The sequence below is a fragment of the Mustelus asterias genome, chromosome 11 (genome assembly GCF_964213995.1).
Source record: "Mustelus asterias chromosome 11, sMusAst1.hap1.1, whole genome shotgun sequence".
NCBI lineage: Eukaryota > Metazoa > Chordata > Chondrichthyes > Carcharhiniformes > Triakidae > Mustelus > Mustelus asterias.
In genome coordinates, this window is record NC_135811.1 from 49,826,779 (window position 1) to 49,851,482 (window position 24,704).

The 24,704-nt window shown below is 42.6% G+C and overlaps 2 protein-coding genes across 7 annotated transcripts in view; one reads left to right on the forward strand and one right to left on the reverse strand.

Moving 5' to 3' along the window:
- lipf (lipase, gastric) overlaps nt 1-24,704 on the reverse strand; it is a 911,257-nt gene that overhangs the window by 883,383 nt on the left and 3,170 nt on the right. For 3 of the 6 annotated variants that reach the window (XR_013498988.1, XR_013498989.1, XM_078223566.1), the window contains exons 1-6: nt 21,748-21,820; nt 20,956-21,050; nt 11,972-12,024; nt 10,860-10,980; nt 7,760-7,874; nt 279-477 (exon numbers count right to left, since the gene is read on the reverse strand). Coding sequence is in view for 4 of the 6 variants with exons in the window: in XM_078223566.1 (XP_078079692.1) it covers nt 279-477; nt 7,760-7,874; nt 10,860-10,980; nt 11,972-12,024; nt 20,956-21,050; nt 21,748-21,805 (641 nt within the window). In the remaining 2 variants the exon portion in view is untranslated. Of the gene's footprint in view, nt 1-278; nt 478-7,759; nt 7,875-10,859; nt 10,981-11,971; nt 12,025-12,134; nt 12,467-16,538; nt 16,729-20,955; nt 21,051-21,747; nt 21,821-24,704 lie in introns of those variants that run through there. The other 3 variants (XM_078223567.1, XM_078223570.1, XM_078223568.1) reach the window with 3 other exon arrangements.
- The window catches only part of rnls (renalase, FAD-dependent amine oxidase), a 200,317-nt gene continuing 196,664 nt past the window's right edge, over nt 21,052-24,704 (forward strand). The window contains exon 1 of the mRNA XM_078223577.1: nt 21,052-21,123. Within this exon, the coding sequence (XP_078079703.1) occupies nt 21,087-21,123 (37 nt within the window). The 5' untranslated portion in view covers nt 21,052-21,086. The remainder of the gene's footprint in view (nt 21,124-24,704) is intronic.

Consider the following 24,704-nt stretch of genomic DNA (forward strand, 5'->3'; position numbering starts at 1 on the left):
GGTCCGTTGACCTCAGGCGGGACTTTCCAGTTTTGGAGCGAGCACGACTGGAAAATCCCGCCCATAGATTCAAACTAACAACATATTTATTTATGCTCCTCTAAGTATTTGATAGGATTGTTCAAACTAAATAACCACACATTTTAATTCTGATCTGAACAGAAAATTATCCAAACTAAATTTAACACACAAAAAGAAGTCTGTTGCATACCAAGCCTCCTGACTTCCATCGGTAGAAATTTTGAACTGCATTATAACAATATAAGAGCATTTGTTACCTAAACGCCCAGAATGCCTCTTTGTAAGGTGGAATGCTTTTGTGCTTTCTGGACCACGTATTTCCTCGGCTATTTCCAATCCAGACATCAAAACCAGCGTCTGCCAGTATAAAGCCCAAGCTGTTGTTTGCCAGGTTTGTAACCCAGTTGCTTCCAGCAGCCAGTAAACCATGTTGCAGGAAGACAACCGGCCGGATTGCTAGAGAAACAAACAAAAACGCTCCCGATTAAATGAAAGCAAAATAAAAATGCTGTTCCTTTCAAAGACAAAGCATAGAGGTATCTATTATGCATAACCTACTCAATACAAGTCTATAAAGTACACGTATGACTTAAGTGTGATTAATCCACTTAATAAAATGGCACAACCCACTTAATTGCACGCGATTTTGCCTGACAAATTCTTGTTTGGTTCTGCAATGCATTTCCAATCTAACCTCCATTAATTACAATTACTACGGCATATGATTTCCAACGAACAACCTGTACTAGTGATATATACAACTGCAACGCAGTTTATCTTTTTCAACTTATATGATGCTCAAGTCTTTGTATTTACAGTTCAAGTATGCAAGAATGATTCTACAAAGGGACAGTGATAAGAATTTTAAAATTAATTGCTAAAACACACAGTTGTGATATACAAGAAACTGAGTTTCACGCATCAAAATGTCAAACTAAGCACCAACATTATTCCAGTTCAAAGTCAATTTTACTTTTTCCATAGAGTCAATATCAAATAGCACAAAATAGGACTTCAACCCAAAGATAAATTCTATTATTGGTCTCGCAACTAAATACAAATGTTTGAGAGATTATCCTGTCAATACCCATTAACCTTTACTCTACTGACAATGTCTGAAATCGTGCCAAATTCCATTCAGCCTTCATCACCAGTGCTCAATGGTCTACACGGGCACCCATTTCACCAACACTTCAATTTTAAGATTCTCATCCTCACTTTCAATTCCCTCCCTGGCCTCACCTGTACGACCCTCTGAGATATTAGCGCTCCTTCAATTCTGACCTTTTGCCTATCCCTGATCTATGGGATGGCTGTGGTTGTCAAGGCCTTAAGCTCTGCAATTCCCCCCTCAAACCCCTCTCTGCCTCACTATCTTCCTGCCCTAAATCTCCTTATGTGGCTCATTGTCAAATTTTGTTTGATAACACTCCTGTGAACTACTATGTTAAAGCTGCGATATAAATGCAAGTCATTGCTGTTCACAATTGCTGAAAGATTACTGCTGCCACCAAGTCAGAGATATCCACTGCTTGCTGAAGTCCAGGTCTGAGGCATTCAAGTCAGGCGACACTGACAAGAAAGCCAGATACGATCTAAGGAGATCCATCAAAAAATGCCAAAACACAGTAGCAGACCAAGCTAGAGTCCCAGCCGAGCCACACTGACCCCCGCCGACTATGGCAAAGTCTGCTACAAGATGAAGGCATGTAAAATCGCCAGCTCCAACATACCCCTCCCTCATAAGCTCAATGCATTCTACGCCTGTTTTGAGCAAGAGGTCAGCGAGAGCATGCCCTCCACCCTGGAAGCCCTGGATGAACCTGTATCTGGGGTCACCATTGCAGATGTCAGAGCAGCTTTCTTGCAGGTCAACCCACGGAAAGCGGCTGGCCCGGATGGGGTACCCGGACATGCACTCAGATCCTGCGCAGATCAGCTGGTGAGGTATTCACAGACATCTTCAACCTCTCTTTACAACAATCTGAGGTCCCTACCTGCTTCAAGAAGGCGACGATCATCCCAGTACCTGAGAAAAACCAAGCAGCGCGCCTTAATGACTATCGGCCGGTGGCTCTGACATCCATTATCATGAAGTGCTTCAAAAGGTTAGTCACGGCACAAATCAATTCCAGCCTCCCGGACTGCCTGGATCCACTACAGTTTGCCTACTGCCGACAGCTCCACAGCTGATGCCATTTCCCTGGCCCTGCACTCAACCCTGGAACACCTTGATAACAAGGACACCTATGTCAGATTCCTATTTATTGACTACAGCTCAGCCTTAAACACCATTATTCGCACGAAACTCATCTCCAAACCCCATGGCCTGGGCCTTGGCACCTCCCTCTGTGACTGGATCCTGAACTTCCTAACTCACAGACCACAATCAGTAAGGATAGGCAACAACACCTCCTCCACGATCATCCTCAACACCTGTGCCCCACAAGGCTGTGTTCTCAGCCCCCTACTATACTCCTTATACACCTATGACTGTATGGCCAAATTCCCCTCCAATTCGACTTTCAGGTTTGCTGACGACACCACCGTGGTGGGTCAGATCTCAAACAATGACGAGACAGAGTACAGGAATGAGATAGAAAATCTGGTGAACTGGTACGGCAACAATAATCTCTCCCTCAATGTCAACAAAACAAAGGAGATTATCATCGACTTCAGGAAGCGTAAAGGAGAACATGCCCCTGTCTACATCAATGGGGACGAAGTAGAAAGGGTCGAGAGCTTCAAGTTTTTAGGTGTCCAGATCACCAACAACCTGTCCTGGTCCCCCCATGCTGACACTATAGTTAAGAAAGCCCACCAACACCTCTACTTTCTCAGAAGACTAATGAAATTTGGCATGTCAGCTACGACTCTCACCAACTTTTACAGATGCACCATAGAAAGCATTCTTTCTGGTTGTATCACAGCTTGGTCTGGTTCCTGCTCTGCTCAAGACCGCAAGGAACTACAAAAGGTCGTGAATGTAGCCCAATTCATCACACAAACCAGCCTCCCACCATTGACTCTTCCCGCTGCCTCGGCAAAGCAGTCAGCATAATTAAGGACCCCACGCAGCCCAGACATTCTCTCTTCCACCTTCTTCCTTCGGGAAAAAGATACAAAAGTCTGAGGTCACATACCAAGCGACTCAAGGACAGCTTCTTCCCTGCTGCTGTCAGACTTTTGAATGGGCCTACCTTGCATTAAGTTGATCTTTCTCTACATCCTAGCTATGACTGTAACACTACATTTTGCACTCTCTCGTTTCCTTCTCTATGATCAGTATGTTTTGTCCGTATAGTGTGCAGGAAACAATACTTTTCACTGTACGTTAATACATGTGACAATAATAAATCAAATCAAAATCAGGATCATCACCGTGAGAAGCAGAACAAACTGACCTTCACTTAACTAGTTGCGCAATGTTAGCATTAACAGGTCCTCTTTTCGGGCTCCATTCTAAGAACATATTTTGATAATTTTCCCTCTGAAAGCACAACAGTTTCTATTCCTGTTGGCCACAATTGTTTCTGCTGTGTTCCTGAAGCTGGATGGCTTATGCCATGCTCCATCTTTACAGATGCTGGCATCCCTATGGTGCTTTGCTCAGGTGACTATTCTGCACATACTATTTGACTGTGTGAGGCATCACAACTAAGTATGACCCGGCCCTTGGCTTAATGACCCACATGCATGCTATGTAGGGATCACTGTAGAATAATAAGGAATGGAACCACTTGCAACACCCTCACTTCAGTTGCCTCAGCAGACTATAGCTCTGTACTGTCTTGTCTGTGTAGTTCAGTACAGCTGAACATGATGTGTTTATTCACTTAACGGTGTTTTTAACACACAGAAGACATCTCAAGATACTTCACAAGACAAGTGGATATTGGGCAGTGCTGAAAGAGTTAGAAGAGATGACTAAAAGCATTGACAAAAGTTTTTTTTGAAACCAACCTTTTTAAACAGGTGGGAGAGAAGCAGCAAGCCAAGGAGAAGAGGCAACACAGGAAATGAATTTCAGATAGCCGGCAGTGGGATCTGCCACAAGTAGTAGAATAGAGGGAGGAGGGAATGCACAGGAGATTAGAGCAGGAGGATCAAATGGCACAGCCCGGGTTATGGAGCAAGAGAGAATGCACAGATAGAACAGAGCAGGGCTTTAAAGGATTTGTAAACAGAGATGAAGACATTGAATTCAATACACTGGGGTACAGTCATTTAATAGCCAAGCTCAGAGAGAGAGAGGGTAAAGTGAAGTTAGGGCCAAAATACAGAGTTTTTGATCGGAGCTGAATAATGATGGTTTTGGTCTGCCCAATGATTAACTGGAAGCAACGCTGACTCCTCCACAGTTCATTGGACAAACAGTCCCACAACACCGACATCGTGCATTTCAATCAACATAGACAGGGACAGTCCACTGGACAATATCATAAAAGGCCTTACGTAAACAATGAAAAGTGTGGAAGCTTGGGATGGTCTGGTAGTGCTCAGAATAGGAACAGAAAGTCATTGATACATTAGATGTGTTGGGACAAATAGGACTGGAATTTAACACTTATCACAGCCAACCTATCAAATTCACTCCATCAGGCTTCAACAGATTTAACATCTGAAGATCTATTTCTTGCAATCTTTAGTAATTTAATTTGCGAATCTATGGTTTGGTGCCATGGCTGTGCTAATTCCTCAACGCACAGATATCTGGTTTTAGATTTAAGAAATAAAAATGAGAATCTTAACAAGTAGCTCAGGGTTTCTTGCTAATGGTTATCCATCTATATTTTACACATTACGCATGTTAAAATTTTGACAACACTAAGAAAAGGCCTCTAGTTCACAATATGCTCTGTCACATTCTTCAGAATGCACCAAAGTGTTTCAAAACCAATGCACCAAGTTCTGAATAATTATCTTCAAATCTTCTCATTTAATCCAAAAATAAAAAGCTCCAAAAATTTGATAATTTACTGCAGCTGAACCAGAAACCTCAACATTCACTGGACAGAAGTTCTTTCATTCACAAAATAGCAGGAGATCCATCACTTAGTAATGGTGCACAAAGAGCCAAGTGAAGTGGGTTAGGGGTAAGGGGGTTTGTTGGGAAAAGAGCCACAAACAGGGACCTGAAAGGTAAAACCAATCAGTCCTCACTTTGTGGCAACACATTCATCTCTTTAGCAAAACTTTAAGAGTACAAGGCCCAGTTCAGAAACCCGGAACACATAATCCAGGCTGACACTCTGTAGTGAGGGGGCTATACTGTTGGAGATGATGCTTTTCCAACCAGATGTATAGGGAGAGCCCTTCTACTTATGCAGAAAATTAAAACTCCCATAGCATTATTCGTCGAATAACAGAGCTTCATCAGCCAATATTTATTTCTCAGCCACACTGCAAAGTAGGTTAAATGGTCATTTATCTCGTTGCAGCGTGCAAATCAGTTGTGACACTGCTCTGCATTCCAATAAGGGGAGATAATGGCATAGTGGCAATGTCAATGAAATGGTAATCCAGAGGCTCAGGGAAATGTTCTGGGGGCACAAAATCAAATCCCATCATAGCAGCTGATGGAATACAAATTCAATTAATAAACCTGGAATCATTAATCGTGACCAAGAAACTATCAGCAAACCCAGTTGGTTTACTAATGCCTTTTAGGGAAGGAAATCTGCCATCCTTACTTATATGCGACTCCAAACCCACAGCAATGTGGCTGACTCTTAACTGCCCCCCCCCCCGCTCCCGCACCAAACCCCGGAAATGGTCTCGTAAGCTATTCAGTTCAAGGGGCAGTTAGGCATGGGCAACAAATGCTGGCCTTACCAGCAACACCCACATTCCATGGAAGATTTGTTTTAAATTCCAACAATGACTGTTTCATAGCCTATATAGAAGTTATATAAATTGAAGTTCTTTCTTTCAGTCCATGATTTATTTATCAAGATGCGCAGCACGGTTGCACAGTGGTTAGCAATGCCACCTGGGTCTTGGGTTCGATTCCCAGCTTGGGTCACTGTCTGTGCGGAGTCTGCACGTTCTCCCCATGTCTGCATGGGTTTCCTCCAGGTGCTCTGGTTTCCTCCCACAGTCTGAAAGACGTGTTGGTTAGATGCATTAGCTATGCTAAAAATTCTCCCTCAGTATACCCAAACAGTGTGGCGACTAGGGGATTTTTACTGTAACTTCATTGCAGTGTTAATATAAGCCTACTTGTGACACCAGTAAATAAACTTTGAAAAAAAATTCAAAGGCCTTTATTGAGCAAACGATTATTTTTCCTTTCTTCCCACTTCCCCTTTTGTTAAACCCCCCATTCAGTTTACAGCAAGTCCTCACAAAGTTGTGGCTGCATTCCTGAAAATCACAATTTTATAAGTGAAACAACTTCATGTGAATGATGGATTCCCAAGGAATCAATACTAAAGCCTGAGTTAGGTTCCTGCAGAAATGTGTTTCCCGGAAAATGTAATGTGCATGTTGAAATACACATGCAGAACTGTGGATTCCTAGCAGCAAAATAAAATAATTACAAATAAACAAAATACAAGATATAATTTTTTTAAATTACACTCATCTCTATACAGTTATTTTAGATCGCCAACGCTCCTTCCAGTGGTAGAGGTCAGTCAGTGCAAAGGCACCAACTAACTTCTGCCACTAGACAGAACTCAGGAGCTGTAGCTCAGAACCACACAGAGGAAGTCTGTGGCAAAAAACGTGAAACTGGCAACGTTAAACAGATATATTTACAGTAATATTTATCAACAGTGTTAAAGTGAAACAACGTCAAACTGAGTCAACACTACACGAGGGATAACTGTACCATCCCTGATGCCATTTCCACCACCACCTTTTCAAGGGCAATTAGAACTGGACAGTAACTGCTGGCATTGGCAGCAACACTTCTATCCCGTGACTGCACTAAAGAAAAATGCCCTCCGTTTAACACAGAAGTGAAACTTTAACTCGCCTAATCTCAGCATTCAACTATCAGAGGTAAGCCAATAATTAGCTTGGAGCTTGGAATGGGAAATTATCGACAGCATGCAATTTCATGTCAACCCGGTCCATCAGGTTTGTTAAACTCTAGACATTAATGAGCTAACAGCTAGTTCCTTGCATTACTGCTTCAATTACCACTTAGGAAATCCTCAGTTATTTTAAAAATGGAGCAGAGAGCAATGTGGGACCTCCATCCTTCTCGTCTCTTCTCACAACCACTCTCCCAGCCTCCCCGTTCCGAACATCCCAGTACCCTGCATTACAGCCTCCAGCTTTTTAAAAAATAGTTCGAGCGTTTATTATTCTGTCACTGTTCCATACACTGTTGTAATCATCTTCCTGCTGTCAGTCCTAAATTTGTCTGTAGTTCATCTGAATCTGTGCTGTTGGCCTGTCACGGTTCAACATAGAACAGTATCTCCACTTTGCCAGCTTACTTACAGAAAACGTGGGAGGAGGGAAAGTAATGGAGGGAGGAAGAAGGTTAAATGCTTCACTATTTCCTCATGATAAACAGTTTACTATTTCTTTCAGTTATCTGTTATTTGCAGCTCATAACATTGTAAATATTTTTGCCTACTTATCGCGAAGAACAAAAGTCCTTCTTTCAGCAGCAAAAAGATATGAGTAATCGAGTGAGCGAGCTTCTAATTAAAGCTGAGAAATGTGTAACATAAATCTATCATATTTAACCCCTTCTTACTGAAGACACCAAATTAATTACCTTCATTTGTCTCTACCACCCCATAAGGGATTCTGTTTATGCTGAGGATATAACCATCTTCAGTCACCACCTCATACTCTTCACTTGGGTAACCACGGTAGGAGATAAGTTGACGCTGGGAAAGCAGAATTGGAAAGAAAAAGCCGAAGTGAGTGAAAATTAGTGGGTCGGGTCACTAAGAAACCTGGAACACTCAGAATTATTAAACAAACAGACATCAGTAACGAATCAATGGAAGACATTAGTGACAGTTTGAGTCACCAAAGAGAATATTATAATTATTAGACATCCACTGATGGTGAGCAAACTTTTTGTTTTTAAATAGTGTTAATAGCTTGTCCCACTGAAATAAGTGAGCCACGATATGCTCAGATACTTTCTGGTGATTATCATGGAGAATTTTAACCTACATATAGACTGGAGTAATTAGATGGGCAAAGAAAGCCTAGAATTCATATAAAAAGTTTCTGGGATAATTTCTTACAGTAGCATGTTCAGGGAGCAGGCTGTACCGGACCTGGTATTGAACATGAGACAGGATTAATCAATGACCTCATGGTGAAGGTGCTCCTCGGTAGGTGTGAACATAATATGATTGAATTTTGCATTCATTTTCAGGGAGAGACGAATCTAAGACTAAATATTTTAAACTTAAGTAAGGGCAATTACCAGGACTTGGAAGCAGAGCCAGCGGAAGTAAATAAGGTTAAGGGATAGATCAATAGAGATGCAGTGGCAGACATTCAAGGGGATCTTTCAGAACACACAACATAGATAGATTCCAATGAGAAAGATAAATTCCAAGGAGTGGACCCACCACCCATAGTTAACTAAAAAAGTTAAAAATAGCATGAAACTTGAAGAGAAAGGATATTGTTGCATATAGATGATAGGTCAAAAGATTGGATGGAATATTAAAAACAGCAAAGAATGACTAAAAGATTAATAACGAAGGAAAAATTAGAGTAGAAGGGAAAGCTAGCTAAAGTATAAAGACAGTAAGAGTTTCCTTGGATATTTAAAAAAGAAATTAAAAGTGAGCTAACTCATTTTAAAGAGGGGTTTAAGTCTATAAGAGAAATTTTGTTGGATTGGAACTCAGTGTGATAAGAATTGTATCTTGTCATGTTTAAGTATGTTCAATTATTAAAAGTTCAGCTAATTCATTTGTTATAATTAAACTATGTCATTAAATAAAGTTTGTTCTGATAAAAGTATCCACTGCGTCAGTAGAATCACACCTGGAGTGAAACATCATAGATCCTCACACTAATGCCAAAATAGAAAATTGTTGGGGTCTAGTCTGCTTCATAACATACCTTGGGTTTTCAGATCTGGTACCCTAACAGTGGCAACTGGAAAATGAAGTCAGGCCCCAAATTGAAGGATGCAGAAGTAAAGCTCAAAGCCTGGAGCAATATCTGGGTCTGAGGTCAAGAGTGATGGTCATTCTACATGCACTACCATTAGTTGCAAACCAATACTGTAAAGCTATAAAGCCGAGGTAAAATAGAGACAGTTAATAATTCACCTTCATTTGCCTCCTTCAAAATAATACACAGCAGCCAGGCTTGGGAGGGGGTGAGAGTGAGGGCTAAAGGGGTAGGGGGAGCTAGACTGAGGAGATTCACTTTAAAGGCAAAACGTAAACCAGAAATAACTCGGGCAAAATAGAGCGAGAAAAATTAATAGGAATGATTGTATTTACTCAGAGAATCCCTACAGTGCAAAAGGAGGCCATTCAGCCCATCAAGCCAATGACAATCACACCCAGGCCCTATCCCTGTAACCCCACGTATTAACCCACTAAACCCTCTAACACGAAGGGGCAATTTGATATGGCCAATTAGCCTAACCTGCACGTCTTGGGACTCAAGATTGCATATACATTGCTGTTTGTAATACCCAGAGCAATAACTGAATTGAATTAAATATGCTGAGCATGAACCAAGCAACTGTAAGGATTTGGAAAAGATTTTTCCAACAGGTGCAATTACTGTATACTGCAGTGCAAGTGTTTTTCAATAGGCTCAAATGGAGCCAATCATTTGAGCTTTAAAACCTGGAGAGCTAGAGATAGACAGTCAATGTTAAAATGAAGAAAATTATGACATTTTTGTTTGAATGAATCTTCCATGCCCAATTGGAAACAAATAATCATAACACCACCCACCATCTCCTACAAATTAACCTGGGGATTATGCTTCAGCCCAAAATACCAAAACTTCAGTGCTTTGCGGTTTGGAGTTAAAGTTAAAATAGAATATGGGCCGAGACATTGGAAGTGCAAGAACTAATTTTTAAAAACAGGAAAGGCAAACAGTGAATTAGAGTTTAGGAGTAGATGTGAGCAATTTAGATATCCAGGCCTAAAAAAGAGAACTGCGTATAAAAATGAGAACAGCAACGTGGAGCCAAGATTGGGAATTGCGTAAACAGGTCAGGGAGCAACCACATTCCACACACAGGTTTGTGTGTCACCCTTAGCTCAGTGATTGTTGTTAATCCTGAGTCAGATTTTGGCTTCAAAGCACACTCAAGGTTTGAGCACACAACCTACGTTGACATTCCAGTGCAGTACAGAGGGAGTAAAGCACTGACAGAGAGAGGTATTGCCTTTTTGATGAGGCATTAAACCAAGGTCCCATCTGCCCTCCCTTAAGTAGACATAGAGCTCCCATAATGCTATTCAAAGGAAGAGCAGGGGAGTTCTCCCAGCGTCCACGCCAATATTTAGCTTACTATTCTTGCAGATGTTAGTTGAGTACAAGGTTGCGTATCACATTGCTGTTTGTGGGAGCTTGCCGTGCACAAATTAACTGCCACATATACCCATTATATAGTGAACAAATTCCAATAAAACCTTCTGAGAAATGAAGTGGGGGAAACATATCAGAATTTGTGGAACATAATTTTCCCTGTATTTTATAATGCACACATTGTAGGACACAACTTATAAACTTTCAATTTCTTTTGTAAACGTTCAAAACTATGATTTTTTCATGCCCTTCAGGAAGTGGAAACAAGTGTTGAAACTTTAAAAAAAAAAATCCATTTTAATACTGATGCTATTTTAGTTGGCAATGACTTTTTAACTTACAATGTTCATTAAGGCTTCAGGATCCACATTTGGCGGATGGCGGTTGAGCACAATCTTTTTGCACACGGTCCCATCTTGCATTAGCAATAGCAGGGCAAAAAACAGTAGGCTCATCTTCAATCTACATAAAATATACACAAAATGCACTGTTACTTGTGAAAGCACCAGCAAGCGATTGACATTGTGGTCAACATGCTGAACGTGAAGCCAAACAAATCACTACCAATGATCAAACAGTAGGGGAGAGGACCTTATTAAAGAACAGGTTTAAACAGTAAAAGTGACAATAAAATTCCAAAGCCTTCCATAACACACTGACTGGATGGATGGTGGAAGCAGATTCAATAACTTTCAGAAGGGCATCCAATATGTACTTGAAAAGGAAAAAAAGTGTAGGACTATGGGGGAAGAGCAGGGGAGTAGGAGTAATTGGGTAGGTCCTCAAAGACCTAGCATGGGTACAATGGGCTGCTGACTGGCCTCATTCTGTGTTGCATGACTATGATAATGGGCAGCATTTACTATTCAAATGTATTAACAGTTAAAGCACTGTATTTTGAGATTTCTTCTTTAGGCCAAAAAGATGACAAACGCACCATTTACAATTACAAACACATTAATGCTGCAACAGGATACAACTGCAGAGTCAAAGACAACCTACTGAAAGCTACGACACATGAAAGCATATGTGCGCACATGTAAATGCAGAACACAAATCTCAAAATCGTGCTGATGGCTCTCTTACTAAACGCACTCTATAACTGTAAATATAAACCAGCTTTGAAGAAAATTATCTCAACACTTGCAAATAGTTCAAATCTCAGTATTATTCATACAAAAACGAGCAAGAGTAAACACAAAAAGATGTGCAACAATGCCAAATTAGCTTTCAAGTGGACTCATCTGCAACAAGTCAAAAGGAAAAATATCACAGCATAAACCAGACATCGCTATTTGGGTTAATATTTTAACATTAAATAACAGATTATTGACAGCAACTACAAGCAGCTCTTATTGAGAAAGGTAGCATGTAAACAATTAGATAAAGCCAACTTTCTAAAGCTAACTAATTTAAATGCATTTTCAAATATACTTGACGCAAAACTCCCAACCTGAAAGTGGCCAAGACCCAGTCAGAAGATTGAAAACCTCCAACTCTGCTTATCTGAAAAAGAATAAAAAATAGAATCCAGCCTTTAAAAGATAAACATTCGACACAGGAAAGAAAGCAAAAAGGTTCATCAATATAAATAAGAGACAAATTAATCTCCTTACCAAACAGAACCTCCACTAATCGTTACAAAATAGATATTTTTTCTGGAAACACAAAAACACCTTGTAGTGCTCAGAATATCAACCAATGTTATCTACAACTCAATTTGTCCTTTGTAGTTCTCGGAAAGGTTCAGTTTAACCTCTGATATTTCCTGATATCCTCTTCACACAATTAACTCGGAAACATCAAAACTGACGCTAGGAGCAAAAACTTTTGTTCAACAGCTTATCAAGCCCTGATAATAGTTAAATAATCTTGAATTATTTAGGATCGTCTCCTCGCACTTGCACTGTTGCCGCTTGAGTTAATCAACATGAAGCAGCACAGCAGAAATCTGATTCGAGCTGTTTGTTTGCCTGAAAAGTAAACACCAACCCAGATTGGTCGGGCTAAATGGGCTGTTTCCACGTTGTACCTCCTACATAAGGCAAATGACTAAGAGAAAAAGCCTTTCACCCATCTTACTGTTGGGTGCTCTATGTAGCTTTTCCCGGACTGCCAGAGGAAAGCAATGAATTGTATTAACCACACCAGCTGCTAATTGAGTACTAGTATGGTCAGAAGTCAAAAGAAAATGGGTCCTCTGCCGATGAAAGTCCAAAGAACAGTGCAATAGAAATGCACTCAACAGATTCAAAGATTTTTTTTAATGACTTTTCATGATCAATCATTTGGTGACATAATGCCATGATATTGCTCAATTATGTGGAAAAGTAATAATGTGCTAAATTTTCTTGCTCAGCCTAGTTACTGTTTTTCGAACACCAATAAGGAAGGTACATTCCAATGGCAATGAAGTTGCCTGCGAATAGAGAGAGATTGAAGTCGCTTAAGGTTGGAGATTTTTGACGGTTGAATGGACAAAGTTGCTGAAACATTGAATTGTGACACACCCAAGGGATTATGCAGCAAACCATTCAACAGCTGCAGTGGGCTGAACAACAGCAACAGGAAACTTGGGGTGCAGGTGGGAAGAGACTGAACATTTTTTGAACTTGTCCAACCGTGATTACAAAATAACCTTGACACGCAACATTACAGTTTTTACAGCGAACTGAACAAGTCTAAAAAGAGAAATCAAAATTGGGGAGGCGATAGCCTAGTGGTATTATCACTAGACTAATTATCCAGAAATTCGGCGAATGTTCTGGGGACCCGAGTTCGAATCCCGCCATGGCAAATGGTGGAATTTGAATTCAATAAAAATATCTGGAATTAAGAATCTACTGACGACCATAAAACCATTGTCGATTGTCAGGAAAACCCATCTGGTTCACTAATGTCCTTTAGGGAAGGAAATCTGCCGTCCTTACCCGGTCTGGCCTACATGCAACTCCAGATCCACAGCAATGTGGTTGATTCTCAAGTGCCCTCTGAATTGGCTTAGCAAGCCATTCAACTTAAGGGCAACTAGGGATGGGCAATAAATGCTGGCCCAGCCAGCAACACCCAAGTCCCACAATTGAATTTTTAAAAAGCATTGAGAAGGGAATCATACACACATTCACATGGAGAGGATTGTTAGAAGGTGCACACCAATCAAATTCCTCCAAGCAGAGCTGCCAGAGGTATCTGATTCCTAAATCTACCTTGCCCCCTAATCTATCAGTCTCATATTTAAAATGAACAATTGACCCATCATGGGATCATCATTTGCAGAAGAGAGCTCCAAAATTCTATCACTTTTTGGTGTGTAGGAGTGTTTCCTAACCTCAGGCCAGCAAGGCCTGGCATCAATTCCCTGATCCTATGCTCACCACTGTTCCTTCAAGATTAGTTAGGAATGTGCAACAAACGCTAGCCCTGCCAGTGACAATCCCATCTCATCTTTGTGTCACCAGCAAACCTGGCCATGTGGCTCTCTATCCCCTCAGCTGCGCATTAATAAATCATTGAATAATTGAGGTGCCAACATCACTCGACATATCCTGCCACTTTGGAATACCTGCTTATTTTTCCCGACAATATATGTCCTGATATTCAGCCAATTTCCTGACCAGGCCAATAATCTGTCCTCACTGCCCAACAGTTTCAAATCTGCAGCAAATCTGGAGGTCAAATTTTAGCACTGGGGTTATTCCAGCTTGATCCACTTGTAAGGAAGAGCAGAAAGTGACAGTTAGACAAAGTAAATGACTGATCTAGGCAAGAGGGAAGGCCATCTTGTAGAATCCCATTATACATCGATCATGGCAATCAACACTCCACTATCATGGTCCACTATGGAATTCTATCCAGCACTCATCCAGGACAAGGTGGGCCAGAGGAGGCAAAAATTCAGTATACAGGGAGCAGTGCGATTCATTCTATAACTGGGGGAAAAGACCATGTCCTACATTATTAGTGGGAACGTGCCAGGAGCCCTGTTAACCAGGTGATTCTTGGGGTTCAGTAAAGAATAGCCGAAATATCCGGTCAGAGAAGCAGTATTAAATTGCTAGGACAAAAAACAGAAAATGCTGGAAAATCTCAGCGGGTCTGACAGTATCTGTGGGGATAGAATAGAGCCAACATTTCGAGTCTAGATGACCCTTCATCAGATGTTGTCAGACCTGCTGAGACTTTCCAGCATTTTCTGTTTTGTTTCAGATTCCAGCATCCACAGTATTTTGCTTTTATATTAAAGTGCTAGGAACTTATTTGCAATGGATGGTAGCTCCATTTGCTATGGGCTCCCAAAAATAAAAGTTCACAGTAGTGGGACTACTTAAAAATGACTTTACCAATCATTAGACTGCTCACGTTCATACTTTATTCCTACCTACAGTCTGGCAATCAAACCTCAGCCGCATGCATGATGTTTGTTTTATTAAGTTTTAAATTCCAAAACATGTAATTTTGGAGTTGGATTTGTTGGAGCAGTTTGACACCATATTTTGGTAAATTACACATTTGTCTATCAAAGCTTTCAAATTATGCTTTAATAACATGCTTTAAAATGCGTTTTAGGACAGGTTATTTCCCTAAATTACTTACCATAAAATATGTTAAATCTGGTTCTGATACTTTATACAAACAAGTTTGAACCTTCAGATTTAAGAGAAAATGACTACATTTTTCTACAGGAAAAAGCTAGTTATTTTGAGAAAGTGAACGCAGTCAGCATAATGTGGAATTACAGGTGTTGGTTTTGTCCTCATTGCAATATTTTTGATCACTGTGAGGATTTGTGAATAAGTGCTCCAGAAATCCTATTGCTTTTACACACTGTCAATTTGCCTCACCCCTTCTATTAAACTTGTGACAACTACCAGGTATTTTTCTGGTTTGTTTATCAAGAATTTACCACTGTTAATGGCAAATGCAAACAGTTTATTTGCTTCAGCGAGAATATTGACATGGCAATGAACTAAAGGGCACAGCATTGTATAGTGCAGTAATGATTGACTGTTGCTCAGATCTGTCAACTGGTACAGAGGGGCAGATCATTAATATACTGTACTTTGTCTCCCTAATTTCCTCCCCCTCCTTTTCTCATGAAGACACTGTTCGCTTGCTGGGTACAGTTTGATGTGCACCACACCACGGGTGTGTGTCTGGATACGGAGTGCCTGGTGGGGCGATTGGATTTTGGGCAGGACACCACCACTGATCTCAATCCTTCCCTCACCTGATGTCTGTGCATCTACTTTTACTTGGGGTTACTGATCTGTTCCAGATGATCTTTCCTTTCCCAAACCCTGGTGCGCTCAGGCTCACTGCAAACATTCGAGGTGGTACGGTGGCACAGTGGTTAGCACTGCTGCCTCACAGCGCCAGGGACCCAGGATTGATTCCCAGCTTGGGTCACTGTCTGTGCGGAGTCTGCACATTCTCCCCGTGTCTGCGTGGGTTTCCTCCGGGTGCTCCGGTTTCCTCCCACAGTCCAAAGATGTGCGGGTTAGGTGGATTGGCCGTGCTAAAATTGCCCTTTAGTGTCAGGGGGACCAGCTAGGGTAAATCGGGGTTAAGGGACTGTGGGAGGAAACCGGAGCACCCGCAGGAAACCCACGCAGACACGGGGAGAACGTGCAGTCTCCGCACAGACGGTGACCCAAGCCGGGAAGCGAACCCGGGTCCCTGGCGCTGTGAGGCAGCAGTGTTAACCACTGTGCCCCCCCCCCCCCCCCCCATAGGGCTTGGGTGGGATTGGTGTAGGTACAGGCCCGATGGGCCGAATGGCCTCTTTCTGCCCTGTGGGGATCCTGTGCCAGTTTTGGTTCAGTTTGCTGCAGAGACATTGCCGGGGAGGGACAGTACAGCAGCAGCCTCAATGGCCCTGCTGGTTCAGGAGGTCCATGCTGGAGGGCCCCGGGGAGTGAGGGGGGGGAAGTTGCCGGGGCCCACCCCCAGAGACTGAACCACAGCCGGGGGGGGGGGGGGGGCGCTTTCCGCTCCCTCCCGCCACCCACCAAACTACTCACCGGTTTCCTTCCCGCCCGCGGCCGCAATCCCGAAGCGCGTGTCCCCGGCGCGCCACCGCCGCGCCCCGATGCTCTTCTCCGCCTTCCGCTCCAGGCGCGCCCCCCAACCGGCCCCGCGCGCCCCCGCTCCACCCGCGGGCACACGCGGGTGATTCTGACCAATCAGCGAGCGGCGGCCACCTCCCTCTGTGAGGTCACAGACAACCGTGGGCTCACGCGAAAGCTGCTGCCACCCATGGCAACATACTCATCCCATAATATATCCATCCCATAATAGCCACAGGGTTGTGAACCATCCCATAATATCCACAGGACTGTGTACCCATCCCATAATATACACAGGGTTGTGAACCATCCCATAATATCCACAGGGCTGTGTACCCATCCCATAATATACACAGGACTGTGAACCATCCCATAATATACACAGGACTGTGTACCCATCCCATAATATACACAGGGTTGTGAACCATCCCATAATATCCACAGCCCTGTGTACCCATCCCATAATATACACAGGGTTGTGAACCATCCCATAATATACACATTGGGTCACTGTGTGGAGTTTGCACATTCTCCTCGTGTCTGCGTGGGTTTCCTCCGGGTGCTCCGGTTTCCTGCCACAGTCCAAAGGTGTGCGGGTTAGGTTGATTGGCCAGGTTAAAAATTGCCCCTTAGAGTCCTGGGATGCGTAGGTTAGAGGGATTAGCGGGTAAATATGTGGGGGTAGGACCTGGGTGGGATTGTGGTCGGTGCAGACTCGATGGGCCGAATGGCCTCCTTCTGCACTGTAGGGTTTCTATTCTATTCATTGCTGTGTACACATCCTATAATATACACAGGACTGTGAACCATCCCATAATATACACAGGGTTGTGTGCTCATCCCATAATATACACAGGGTTGTGTGCTCATCCCATAATATACACAGCATTATGTACCATTCCATAATATGCACAGGGCCGTGTACCCATCCTATAATACAGTGTTGTGCACCCATCCTATAATATGCACAGGGCTGTGCACCCATCCCATAATGTACACAGGGTTGTGAACCATCCCATAGTTTACACAGGGCTGTGTACCCATCCTATATTATACACAGTGCTGTGTACCCATCTATAATATACACAGGGTTGTATACTCATCCCATAATGTACACAGGGTTGTGTACCATCCCATAATATCCACAGGGCTGTGTACCCATCACATTACATACATAGAGCTGTGCACCCATCGCATAATATACATAAGGCTGTGTATTCATCCCATAACATTCACAAGTCAACAATCTTCGGTGCCTACAGTGCTTTAATGGCAGAGGGCACAAAATCTTATCCATTTTATATTTCTTAATAAAGTATTAAACTAAACCCTCGGACCTAGAACTATATATCGTTTACAGCACAGAAACAGGACTCGCTGGTCTATGTCAGTGTTTATTCTCCACACACCACCTTCTCACCCCACTTCATCTGATGCCAGCAGCAGAGCCTTTTATTCCCTTCTTCTTGGTATTTATCTAGCTTCCCCTCAAATGTATCTAAGCTATTTGCTTCAACTACTCTCCATGTTAGTGAGATCCGCATTCTAACCATTGTCTAAGTAAAGAAATTTCTCCTGAACTTATAGCTGATAAGATAGGGCAGAAACCAAAAATTTGTGTGTTTGAAACTCAATAGGCCCTCAATGCAGACAGGTTATCAAGGCAACAGTAGTAACCTGGAACAAAGATAATGCAAGGAGGAGAAATAATGATTGGTCTGTGATTAACCATTATAAATTGCCGCAGAATAACACCATGGATTAAATTATAATTTGTGATGTTAATATTATGATGTGAAGCTATGAGAAAGAGGTTGGGAGAGAAAGATACACAATAGAATTCAAATCATAAAATGCTGGAAAATCTCAGCAGGCCTGACAGCATCTGTGGAGAAAGAATGGGTGACTCTTCATCAGAGCTAAGAGCAACTGTCATTCAGACTCAAAATGTTGGCTCTATTCTCTCTCCACAGATGCTGCCAGACCTGCTGAGATTTTCCAGCATTTTCTGCTTTTGTTTCAGATTCCAGCATCCGTAATATTTTGCTTTTATCTTAGAATTCAAATCATGACTGGACTTCCAATGCCTCAGCAATGACACGTCTCACTTTAATGAACACAGATATCATGATGAAGAATAGAGAGAGAGATAAGGATTCCACAACCTTACTTAAAAAATAAACAACACAGGCAGCATTATGGCAGCATGGCAGAGTCTTAATTTATGATCCCATGGGAGTAAGTTCCAGTTTTGTAACTGCGAACCTCCATACGGTATGTTTTCAACCTAAGCCATTCAACTGTGTAAAGACATCAGGGAAAGACAAGACTTCCTAAGTCACCCTGGTTGCACCTCGTTGTTGAGCAGCCAGTTTCAAAAGAACACGTTGAGCCGACGCACAACTGCTGACAATAAGTTATTGGTTGAAGCTAGAATGTCACGAGGAACCACCACGTAATTTCCCTGGAGGAACTGAACATTAGATGGGGAACTCCTGCCAGGTTGCTCTCATATACCTCACCATGTCCTGTAAAACAGCTACACTGGTCGAGTAAGCCACCCACCCAATCTCTCCAATGCTCACTGTTGCAAATAGTAACTTAATGAGGGGGAATCATGAGGGGAAAGTCGTGCTTGACGAACATGTTGGATTTTTATGAAGATGTGACTAGGGCGGTTGATGGAGGAGAACCGGTGGATGCGGTGTTTTTGGATTTCCAAAAGGCGTTTGATAAGGTGCCCCATAAAAGGCTACTGAAGAAGATTAGGGCACACGGAGTTGGGGGTAGTGTGTTAAAGTGGATTGGGGACTGGCTATCCGACAGGAAGCAAAGAGTCGGAATAAATGGGTGTTTTTCCGGTTGGAGGAAGGTAACTAGTGGCGTGCCGCAGGGATCGGTACTCGGGCCGCAACTATTTACCATTTATATAGATGATCTGGAGGAGGGGACGGAGTGTAGGGTAACGAAGTTTGCAGACGACACAAAGATAAGTGGAAAAGTGAATCGTGTGGAGGACGGAGAAGATCTGCAGAGAGATTTGGACAGGCTGAGTGAGTGGGCGAGGATATGGCAAATGGAGTATAACGTTGAGAAATGCGAGGTTATACACTTTGGAGGAAATAATAACAAATGGGATTACTATCTCAATGGAAACAAATTAAAACATGCTACCGTGCAAAGGGACCTGGGGGTCCTTGTGCATGAGACGCAAAAGCCCAGTCTGCAGGTACAACAGGTGATCAAGAAGGCAAATGGGATGTTGGCCTATATTGCGAAGGGGATAGAATATAAAAGCAGGGATGTCTTGATGCACCTGTACAGGGCATTGGTGAGGCCGCAGCTGGAATACTGTGTGCAGTATTGGTCCCCTTATATGAGGAAGGATATATTGGCATTGGAGGGAGTGCAGAGAAGGTTCACCAGGTTGATACCGGAGATGAGGGGTTTGGATTATGAGGAGAGGCTGAGGAGATTGGGTTTGTACTCGTTGGAGTTTAGAAGGATGAGGGGGGATCTTATGGAGACTTATAAGATAATGCGGGGGCTGGATAGGGTGGAGGCGGAGAGATTCTTTCCACTTAGTAAGGAAGTTAAAACTAGAGGACACAGCCTCAAAATAAAGGGGGGTCGGTTTAAGACAGAGTTGAGGAGGAACTTCTTCTCCCAGAGGGTGGTGAATCTCTGGAATTCTCTGCCCACTGAGGTGGTGGAGGCTACCTCGCTGAATATGTTTAAAGCGCGGATGGATGGATTCCTGATCGGTAAGGGAATTAAGGGTTATGGGGATCAGGCGGGTAAGTGGTACTGATCCACGTCAGATCAGCCATGATCTTATTGAATGGCGGGGCAGGCTCGAAGGGCTAGATGGCCTACTCCTGCTCCTATTTCTTATGTTCTTATGTTCTTATGAATCAATAATAGCTCCAAAAAGGAATTGGATCTTAATATGAAAAGGCAAAAACAGAGCAGGGGAGTGGGACAAATTGGTGGTTCTTAATGAGAACCAGGGCAGACACAATGAGCCAAATGGCCTCCTTCTATGCTGCATGATTCTATGATTATAAGCAGAATGTTGTTATTAGTAATAATATCAATCTTAAACACTTAAATACATAGTAAATATAAAATATACATTTCTGAATTGCACAACTCTGCCTCAATACAAATGATGTATTTCAATGTTGACCTATGTGGATATTGGGAAACAACAAAGAGCATTTTATTAAACACTTTCCACATCATAGAGCACATTCTTCTTTAGTTAAAATGGGAAACTTTAGTCACTGACAATAGGAATGCTAACCCTGAGGTTTAGTTATGCATTGTTCTGATCACGTGAAACATACTGTTGTGACACCTGTACAATTACCTTATAAAAGCCGGGTCTCCTGTATTTCAGTAGCGTTGCTGTGGTTCCGTGCCAGGAGCTGCTGTGTGGGAGGTTTAAGAAGCAGGAGGTCACCTCTGAGCAGACAAAGAAAGGGAACTGAGGGCAGCACAATGATTCACAAAGGCCAGAAGAACTTTGATTCCACCAGTAAGTAATGGTAACTCACTGAAATTGCACTCATCACGAACGGTAATACTAGTAACACTCAGACTCCCCTCATAACTATGAGTTAGACAATAACTCACTGAGACCCATATGCAGCTGGTAATAATGTAATGCCTCAGCATCCTACCTGAGATGCTGGCATATTACAGTTCACTCAGGCACCACAATTTTACCGCCCCACCCGCCACGGGAATTGGAGTGGGTGAGGGGCAGACAATGGGAAGGCCCGTTGACCTCAGGTGGGATTTTATGGTTTTGGGAAATCCCACCCAGGAAGTCTGAGTTGCTGTGGCAAAATGCACTTTTACACGTATGTTGTAAACACGAGCTATGGATAGTGATGGTAGAGGCTCCAGCTTTCTTTCCATTACTTTTTTTTACCAGTTCTCCGCTCTTACTGCTGTTAGCATTCATCGGACACATTTGCAAATTGATAATTAACCTGTTTGCTCATGTTATGAACACAGATTCCTTGGCCATCAAGTTCTGGGGTGGGATTCGAACCTGGAGCTAATGACTCGTAGGAAGTAACATGACCCACTGCTCCATAAGTCTTCCTCATCCTACCTGTAACTAGTAGTAATCCTACAACCTTTTGATATTCACCCTTAAACCAAAACCAAAATCCCCTGACGCTGCACAAGCTCCCCAGTTGATGCCACATTTAACAGATCTGATTTCTCTCTCTCTCTCTCCTCGGAGTCTGGTTTGGTTTCTGGTTGTGTGTGTGGAAGGTAACAATTTTGAACTGTGATCCTTAGTCAGAGCTGATCTCTGTTTGCATCTTGCACACGTCAAAACGGGTCAGCACAGACTGACCCGAACCAACCTGTGAGCGTGTACAAAAGGCCAATGAGTACAGTCAGTGTTTGGAGCATTTGTCATGGGGGTCATTATCCTAAACACAGCTCAGCACCAACATTTCAAAACCATTCCCTGAGCTCCGACTCAATAACAGAGGGATTTCATAGCATCCTAGAAATGACAGCACAGGAGGAGGTCAGTTGGCCCTGGTGCTGGTTCTCTCCACATTCATCCCCCCAATCTTTTTATATTCCTATTTTTCAGATATTTATTCCAATCCCTTCTGAATGATGTTCTAGTCCCACCCACCTCCATAGCCAGTTGTGGCATAATCTACTTGCCCCTGGTTTACGAACCTGTCCTCTTGTTTCTTTCAGTCAAAATCCGAGTTTCTATTCCTTGGTTTCCCACTCACCCATTGTGGTAAACCACTGTTAGCTATTACCTGTATATGGGACATGCCTGGACACATCCCTGCCGGCCCTACCCGAGACTTCTCCCCCCCGGTCCAGGTATAAAGGCGACTGCTCCCCACCCCCCTGCCTCAGTCTGGACCAGTTCATCGGCATGGGTGTGCTCCAAGTCTTTTGCTAATAAAAGCCTATTTGTTCTTGCATACAAACTAGTGTTTGCTCGATTGATGGTGCATCACCCATCAAAGGAAATAATCTTCCATTCTTTATACCACAGTAAAGTCCATAGTTACCTTTATTTGCCGTTCCTCTCTCATTGCATTTTCTGCATTTCTTTTAATAATTTGTAAGACACGGGTGTCACTGGCTGGTCAGCATTTATTGCCCATCCCTAGTTGCTCTTTGAGGGCAGTTGAAAATTAATCACATTGTTGTGGCTCTGGAGTCACATGTAGACCAGACCAGGAAAGGATGGGATATTTCTTTCCCTAAGAGACCAGATGGGTTTTTCTGACAATCGGCAATGGTTTCATGGTCATCAGTAGATTCTTAATTCCACTTTTATTGAATTCAAATTCCACCGTCTGCCGTGGCGGGATTCGAACCCTGGTCCCCAGAGTATTAGTTGAGTTTCTGGATTAATAGTCTGGTGATAATACCACTAGGCCATCACCTCCCCCCGAATTTGCCTACTTGTTGCCACTGCTGCTCCCACCTCTGTGTGAAACGATGGGTCTCCTCTCCCATATTCTCCAGTCTCCCTCTCCTTCTGAGTCCCTATTCTCCAATCTTCCTTTCTCTCCGAGACCCCCTTCCCCAGTCTCTTTCTCTCCTTCAGTCCCTATACCTCAGCCTCCCTCTCTTTTCCAACCCCCATTCCCTACTCCTCATCTCTGCTGTTTTTCCGAACACCATTTTTCAATGCTCCCCCCACCACCCACATACATAAATTCCACCCCCTTATCCCTCATTCCAGCTTCACATCCTCTTTTCTTAAATTCCCAGTCTTCTTCCTGGACTCCTGAGCCCTTCCCCCACAGCCCATTACTGATCAATCCAGACACACCAGCTAGTGTAATAGCACCTGGGAAGATTCAGGCCCCACAGCAGACTTTCCTGGTTATACCAGAATAGTAAGAAGTCTCACAACGCCAGGTTAAAGTCCAACAGGTTTGTTTGATAGCACAAGTCACAAGCTTTCAGAGCACTGCCCCTTCATCAGGTGAGTGGAATTCTGTTCACAAACAGGGCATACATAGATACAAACTCAATTTACAAGATAATGTATACCAGAATAGTCAGTAACTCAAACTGGTGAGATCTTCTTTGATGAAATAAAATCATAGAATCCTACAGTGCAGAAGGAGGCCATTTGGTCCATTGAGCCTGCACTGACAATAATCCCTCCCAGGTCCCATCCCCATAACCCCACATATTTACCCTCCTAATCCCCCTGACAATAGGGGGCAATTTACCATGGCCAATCAACCTAATAATTGCGACAAAATGCATTTCAAATAAACTTTTCCTGATTTTCGTTTAACCCTAATGTTTGGAGCCTCAGTCCCCGATGTTGAACTTTACTAGTTGAGAGTTAAATTGCTTTAGGTGAAATCAGACTGGATCAAAACAATTGAATAGAGAAACCCATCATTTACATTCAGAATTACTTTGAAATGCCAGTGTTTCATCATAGTAAATATTAGCTGTAATTTGCGCAATGTTAAAGGTAAGAAGCTCAATAAATGTGCCCCAAAGTGGTTTATTATGCAATACACGTTCAACAAAGTCAATGCTTGTGTTGGAGGTCTGCAAAATTATTACCATTAGATCATTTGAATTGCTATCTTTTAGTCCAAAAACTGAAACAACTTTCTTTTATAATGGAGTCATTCAAAGATAATCTTTCAATGGTATATCCAGTAGGAAAGAACTTGCATTTATAAAGCACTTATCATAACAACAGGACATCAAAAAAAACCTTTAAATCCAATGAAGCAGTCCCCATTGTAATTTAAGAAACGCAACAACCAATTTGTACACAGCAAGCTCCCAAAAACAGCAATGTGAAAATGACTAGATAATCAGTTATACTAATGTTGATTGAGGGAGGAATAAAAATTGACCATGACCATGACACTCCTACTCTTCTCAAGTAGTGCCACGGGATATTTTATATCCACTTGAGAGGACAGATGTGGCCTCAGTTTAGCTTCTCACCCTCCAGACATCATCTAGGATAGTGCAACAATCATGTGTCAGTCTGGAATATATCCTTTAGGGGGTGGCAATGGCCGAGTGCTATTATCGCTAGACTAGTAATCCAGAAACTCAGCTAACGTCCTG